At 45.1% G+C, this 7,500-nt stretch overlaps 1 protein-coding gene across 1 annotated transcript in view; it reads right to left on the minus strand.

Moving 5' to 3' along the window:
• The window catches only part of NUCB1 (nucleobindin 1), a 54,747-nt gene that overhangs the window by 39,477 nt on the left and 7,770 nt on the right, over window positions 1–7,500 (minus strand). The window contains exon 2 of the mRNA XM_040325756.1: window positions 2,290–2,407. Coding sequence (XP_040181690.1) covers window positions 2,290–2,403 — 114 coding nt within the window. The 5' untranslated portion in view covers window positions 2,404–2,407. The remainder of the gene's footprint in view (window positions 1–2,289; window positions 2,408–7,500) is intronic.

The raw sequence follows: 7,500 nt of genomic DNA on the forward strand, positions 1-7,500 counted from the left end.
TCTTAACCTTAAAATAAGAATGTGTGTTCCAGTGCGTTTAGGTGCTTTCTGTTGCATTCTTGATGCGCTTTACAGCGTTCCAGAACAGTCCAGTGCAGGAAAAATGCAACATGTTGTACTTTTTTTTTTCTGGAACTGCAAAAACTGGTGTGAACTATGCCATTGAAAACCATATAAGCTACTTTCCATGCAGAAAAAAAAATAAAAAAAAAAAAAAAAAAACCACACACCATGTGCTGTGAACTAGTCCTTATACCTCATTTACACCGGAGAAGTAAAAACAGGCAGTGGAGCCGCGGTTTTAACCAGCCCCTGACTACCCATCTAAAACATAACATGCAGATGAGGTAATTCTACACATTCCGCAGCCATGATGCTTTGCTTCACACCCACAGTAAAAGTAACTTACCATGCCAAGTTTTCCAGACAGCAAAAAATAAATAAATGCATTCAGACAGCAGGTGGCAGTATTGCCACCTGAGCACCTGGAAGCTACTGATCTACTGCCCTCTGAAAAGAGATTTGCTGCAGATTGCTTTTTGGAAATAGATTCTTAGCAGAGATATCTATATATCCATTAAATTTCTGCATGTATATTGGCATTTAACCACTTGGGCCCCTTTCACACAGGGCGGATCAGTAATGATCCGCCCCGTGCACCTCCGCTTGCTCAGCGGGGATCGCTGCATTGATCCCCGCTGAGTCGGCGGATGACAGGGTGGTCCCCGCACACTGTGCAGGGACCGCCCTGTCTTTTCCCTGCTCTCCCCTATGGGGGGGATCGGATGAACACAGACCGTCTGTCCGTGTTCACCCGATCCGATAGACGGATGGAAAAGTAGGTTTTTCCTCCGTCACACTTTGGCGGATCGGAGCGGGTCGGATGTCAGCGGGCATGACACTGCTGACATCCGCGGCTCCATAGAGGAGCACGGAGCGCCCGTTCAGGTCCGCCTAAAAAACTGAAAGGCGGACCTGAATGGGCGCTCCATGTGAAAGAGCCCTTAAGGACCAAGCCTCTTTTTGACACTTGTTGTTTACAAGTTAAAATTATTTATTTATTTTTGCTCGAAAATTACTAAGAACCCCCAAACTTTTTTTCCCCCAGACATCCTAGAGAATAGTCGGTCATTGCAATACTTTATGTCACACCATATCTGCGCAGCGTTCTTACTAGAATTCTATTTTTTTTTTAAGAAAAAAACTAAATTTTTGGACTTAAAAAAAATAAGACAACAGTTACGTTAGCCCAATTTTTTTTCATATTGTGAGAGATGAAGCGACGCCAGGTAAGTTGATACCCAACATGCCACGCTTCAAAATTGCGCCCGCTCGTGGAATGGCAAAAACCTTTGACCCTTTTAAAATCTCCATAGGTGACGTTTAAAAATTTCTACAGGTTACCAGTTTTGAGTTACAGAGGAGGTCTAGGGCTAGAATTATTGCTCTCGCTCCGATTGCGGCGATACCTCATGTGTTATTTGAACACCGGTTTCATATGTGAGCGCTTCTGGGTCATGTAAACATTCCTTGTAATGGAAAGAAAGCGTGACAGGGGTCGAGACCTTGCATTTACACTTAAATGTAATAAAAAAATAAAATTTCCCCATTAAGACAATTGGGCAAAAGCAACGTTTGACGTCGCTTTCGCCATTCAATGTTATGGAGCCGAGCGAGGGCCATCTTTCCCTCACTCGGCTCCAGGCCTGTCAGGGGAGAGGACACGGTAATCTCCGCCGCTACGTGATGGAGATGTCCGGAACACGGCGGGAGAGGGCAGCCCTCTTCCACCCCTGATAAAAGTGACCTTGCGGCGAATCCACTGCGAAGACCACTTATCTTAAAGCGCACCACTCGCCGTTTTAGAAAATACCGGGGTTATGACAGCTAGCTGCTGCCATAACAATGGTATTTAGCATCAAATTACCGACGTACAATGATGGCGATTTGCGCCAAGTGGTTAAAAAACAGAAAGAAAAACAAGAAAAACATTGTAATGAGATTTTTCACTCACTAGCTGTCAGAAAGTGATGGGAAATACAAAGTTTTACAATCGTTATTGAATCAGGAGGTGAGGGGAAACCTTTGAATACAGACAGTTGTTCTGGTAACAGCTGTCAAAGGAGGGATTTCCCTTCCACTTCCTGTTATGTCTTTGGGACAGTATTGGAAGAGATCTCCCAAAAAGGAAACAAACAGCAAAAAATGTATAATTAATTCCTTGCCTTCAGCTGTAACACAATAGTTGCCAGGGTGCACAGAGTCCACGTTACTGCGCAAGGTACTTACTGCGGATTCAGCAGGACGCTCCTCCTCTTTTTGTGGTGGTGCTTTCTCTCTTTCAATTGGCACAGCAAAGCCGAGTCCCAGGATGGGAAACAGCAAAAGATACTGGATCTTCATTGCACTGTAATGAAGAGAAGATAGAAATAAAAATTATATTTATTATATATTTTACACACAATTCGCTTTAAGCAGAACTACACTACAACTGAGCACCCCAAAAACGCCATTTAATTCTTTTTTTTTTTATATTCAAAGCAATCTCCCCCATCCATCCATGTCTCCATGCTCTATTTAGCTGAGAAATCACTGAGAAACACCGCCTGACATTTCTGACCGTGGCCATCATGCGTAAGGGCAGATGATTCATGTAGTATTTACTTCCTGGAATTCATCTGTCCATAGCTCAGGCAGGAGGGTGTGCTTGGCTGAAGAAAAAAAAAAACAAGGGGGACTTATGGGATGTATGACATCATTTGCCAAGACCAGAAACCAAGAAGTAACTGAAGAAATGTAAAGTTAAAAAAAGTAAGAGTTGCAAACAAGTACCGTATTTATCGCTGTATACCGCGCAATTTTTCCCCTTAAAATCAGGGGAAAATCGTGGGTGCGCGATATACGCCAATACTGCTGTTCCCGGGCACCGCCGAAATAGACCGAGCCGAGCGTACTGCGCACTCGGCTAGGCTCAGCTCCGCCCGCAGCCACGCGAGAGGAGCCGAGCGCCGCAGCCGAGTGTACTGCGCACTTGTCTAGGCTCGGCCACGCTCTGCTCCGCAGCCACGCGAGAGCCGCAGACGGATACCTCCAAAGCCGCAGACGGACACTAACAAGGCTGGACGAACCCCGCGCAAGGAAGCTGCAGACGGACACCCACAAGGCTGGACAGACGCCGCGCAAGGCCACAGACGGACGCCGGACAAGGCCGCCGATGGACGCAGGGCAAAAATTTAAGTTTTTATTTTTTTCTCGTATACCCCGATAAATATAATATGCCTTCATATTGACCGATTATGGACACTGTACAATGAGAGACTAAAGCTCGGCTTTACGTTGGGACACTGATGCATAGTAGTAGTCGACCAATTATCTGTGGCCGATATTCACTTTTTTTTACAGCATCGGTATCAGTCCCAAAACTTAGGGCCAGTTCACACCATAGAAACGCAGTCCGGATGCTTTTCTGCATGCACGTTTTTAATGCATTCCAGTGCAGTTTTAATGCGTTTTTGATGCAGTCCAGTGCATTTTTCCGCCCTCTTTTTTCCTATCCTTAAATAAGGACATGTGTGTTCCAGTGCGTTTGTACGCTCCATCGGACAATCGTTGTCAGATTTTCCAACAAATGTGTGATGTCGGATTTTCCGATCGTGTGTACACAAGTCCGTTGGGAAAAAAAATCCAAAGTACAAACACGCATGCTCAGAAGCAATGCTCACCATAACACCACAATAGCAGAAGTTGCCCAAAGGATGGTGCTAAAGAGCTGAAAAAACACGTCTTTTGTATTTGTTGGCCAACAATTCTTTGCCGTTTGTATACAATAAGGATGAGCTCCGGCGTGTTCGCACAGCCCATGTGAAGAGCCCGCCAGGAAGTCGGCACTGCGCTAATCACAGGCAGCGAGACATTGCCTGATACGCGGCTGCAGAGATCGGGAAATGTCTCACTACCTGTGATTAGCGCAGTGCCGACTTCCTGGCGGGCTCTGCGAACACGCTGGAGCTCATCCTTAGTATGCAATACAAGTTCACAGCCAACGCCCTTCAGACAAAAGTCCTACGCTTTGTAGTTGTGGGTTTAGGAACACCAAGATAAAAAACTTCACATTGAACCCTCCTATACAGTATATCCCGATATTGGCACTGCAATCTGTTTATTTAATCATTTTTGGTTCGCTGCAACAATATTGATTTAGAACCAACGCAATATTTTGTTGGTATTTTTCAGACGTTTTCTAGAAGTACAAAACACATACACAGTCCTTGATGTACGTTTCACTGAAATCCTAGATGCGGGAATAAAGATTTCACTCCGGCTGGCAGTCCCAATTTCAGAGATATCAGTGAATTACTGGGCGTGCCGCAATTCATACTGGGAAATGTAGTTCTTACATGAACGGACACCGCAAACCAGGAAGTGAATGAGAGAACAGAAACTAGAATGCCGGAGGTGATATAGATGAAGGAATATAATAGGTATTTAATAGTTTTTGTAACAGAATCATTACACTATTCTGTCTGTCTACCTTGCAGACATTAATTTTAGGCAAAATTTTTTGGAGCTTATGTGCATAAATACAGATTTACATATACTGGGCCAGATTCTCCAAGAGATACGACGGTGTATCTCCAGATACGCCATCGTATCTCTGTTTCTGGCCCTGGGTATCTATGCGACGCGATTCTTAGAATCAGTTACGCATAGATACGACGTAGATCCAACTGGCGTAAGTCACTTACACTGTCGGATCTTAAATGCAATACTACGCTGGCCGCTAGGTGGCGTATATGCAAATCAGCATGATACGCCGATTCCCGAACTTATTTACGCAGCGTCGCCGTAGTTTAAGTAGTTTCCGTAAGTGTAAGGTTACCCCTGCTATAAGGTGGTTTAACTTTATGCACGCCATGTTAAGTATGGATATCGGGACAGCGTCGGGTTTTTATGTTGTTTACGTAACTCGTCGCGAATAGGCCTTTACGTTAATTACGTTGCCGTCGAAAACAATGTATTTGCGCCATACTATGGAGCATGCGCACCGGGCTACTTTTAGTCCTGGCGCATGCGCAGTTCGTACGACGCGGGGGCGCGCTTAATTTAAATAGAAGCCGCCCCCTTTGAATTACGCGGGCATACGCCGGGCCATTTACACTACGCCGCCGCAAATTACGGAGCAAGTGCTTGGAGAATACGGCACTTGCTCCTGTAAGTTGCGGCGGCGTAGTATAAATAGCTTACGTGGCGCCGCCGCAGGATGTACAGGAATCTGGCCCACTGTATTTAAGCACATAAGCTCCATATTGTGTTGGAAATGACTGACATCTTAGGTGTAACTAGATGTCCGCTTGCCCCCTTCTCCCTAACATTACTGTGCAGAGAGGTGGAGCAAGATGGCGGCGACGAAACGTCACTTCCTGACGAGACAGCCGCCGCCGGGTGTACCAAGATGGCCGCCGCAACCTGAAAATTGCGGGTGATCCGGCCTGGAGAATGCGCAGGGGGGGGGGGATTGGCTGTGAATTGAGAGTGTGATCTTTTCGCGATTAATCGTGCAGCTCGCGGCCCGAAATCACAAAAAGTAGTACAGAAACTGCTTATTGAAATGGGTGCAGCGCCGCAGACGCACTCATTAGGACGGTGCCAATGCCGACAAATCCCACCAGTGTGAACCAGGGCTAAAGGTTGTTTTACCTTGTCTGTAGGTGCGGGGGGTGACAACACCCTTGTATTGTTCGGCTGGATTCACACCTATGCATTTTTTGTGCTTTTTGCATATTTGAACTACAGAACGTTTTCCATAGGAAACAATGTTAAATGTACTGTAGTGCAAATCTGCAAAAAGCACTAAAACTGCATATGTGTGAACCCAGCCTTAGGAAAGTATTTGTCATATTAGGGACGAGTGTTACATATAATGAAGGCTTTTGTGAGTTTAATGTTAAATCATGCTTTGTACAGTATACAGAACAGGGATATCCATGAAGAAAAATTCTTGAGTAAAAACATGGGAGAACTTGTTTTCTTGCCTCTGGCATTGTGCGGTCACTGCGCTGTGCGCTCCTTCTCCGAATCCTTTATTTAAATTACATTACCATGAAAAACCTCAGTCACCATTGTTGTACACAGAGCTCCTGTGCCATAACTATACCAGGGCGTGCCTAAAAGAGTTTAGTATGACCTAAAGGTGCCCTGTATGGGAGTGACCATTACAAAGTGCGCAGGCCCTGGGGCCACCAACCTGCAATCACCCCCTTCATCGCACTGAGCTGGCACAAAATGTTTCACTATCCAAAGTTAAAACAAGTGCAGAAGATTTAATAGATGGAAAAAATGACTGGAGGTCTGGAGACTGACTAGGCCACTTCATAATCTTAAAGGGGTTGTAAAGGTACAATTTATTTTTCCTAAATGGCTTCCTTTACCTTAGTGCCGTCCTCCTTCACTTACCTCATCCTTCCATTTTGCTTTTAAAATGTCCTTATTTCTTCTGAGAAATCCTCACTTCCTGTTCTTTTGTCTGTAACTACACACCGTAATGCAAGGCTTTCTTCCTGGTGTGGAGTGTCATGCTCGCCCCACCCTTGGACTACAGGAGAGTCAGGTCTCCCACTAACACACAGCTCCTTTATCTGCAACATAGAGATCGTCTTGACTCTCCTGGAGTCCAAGGGAGGGGGCGAGCACGACACTCCACACCAGAGAGAAAGCCTCGCATTAATGTGTGGAGTTACAGACAGAACAGGAAGTAAGGATTTCTCAGAAGAAATAAGGACATTTAAATGCAAAATCGAAGGGTGAGGTAAGTGAAGGAGGACTGTGCCAAGGTAAAGGAAGCTATTTAGGGAAAAAAAAAAAATTGTACCTTTACAACCCCTTTAAATCTATGGGTTTAGTTTCACTTTAACCTGCCTAGCGGTATTCCCGAGTTGGGCTCGGGGTGAATTTTACACACCAAAAGTGGTAACCCCAAGCCAGACTCGGGATTGCATTGCAGGATACAGGGGAAGTTACTTACCTTGTCCCTGCGATGTGTCCCCCGCTGTGTCTCCTCGCTCGATTCACACACTGGTGACTGCCGAGTGACGCCAAGCTCCGCTCCCGAGCGGTGCGACACACGGGGGCGGAGTTCGGCGCCAAATAAAAAGAACAAAAAAAAACAGTTCACATACAGTATACTGTAATCTTATAGATTACAGTACTGTATCAAATAAATACACCCCCCTTGTCCCTAGTGGTCTGCCCAGTGCCCTACATGTACTTTTATATAATAAAACCTTTCTTTCTCCCTGCAAACTGTAGATTGTCCATAGCAACCAAAAGTGTCCCTTTATGTCAAAAATAGTTTTAGAGCAGCTAGAAAACAGCGATAATAAATTAGAATCACTTGCAGAATTGTGCGATAGCGATTTGTGGGGAAATTCGTCATAAAAAAATAAAAGTAATGACAGCGACAATTCTGCAACTGAGAAAAATTTCAGTGATTTTGATTTGATT

This window comes from Rana temporaria, chromosome 10, assembly GCF_905171775.1.
Source record: "Rana temporaria chromosome 10, aRanTem1.1, whole genome shotgun sequence".
In the NCBI taxonomy this organism is placed as follows: Eukaryota; Metazoa; Chordata; class Amphibia; order Anura; family Ranidae; genus Rana; species Rana temporaria.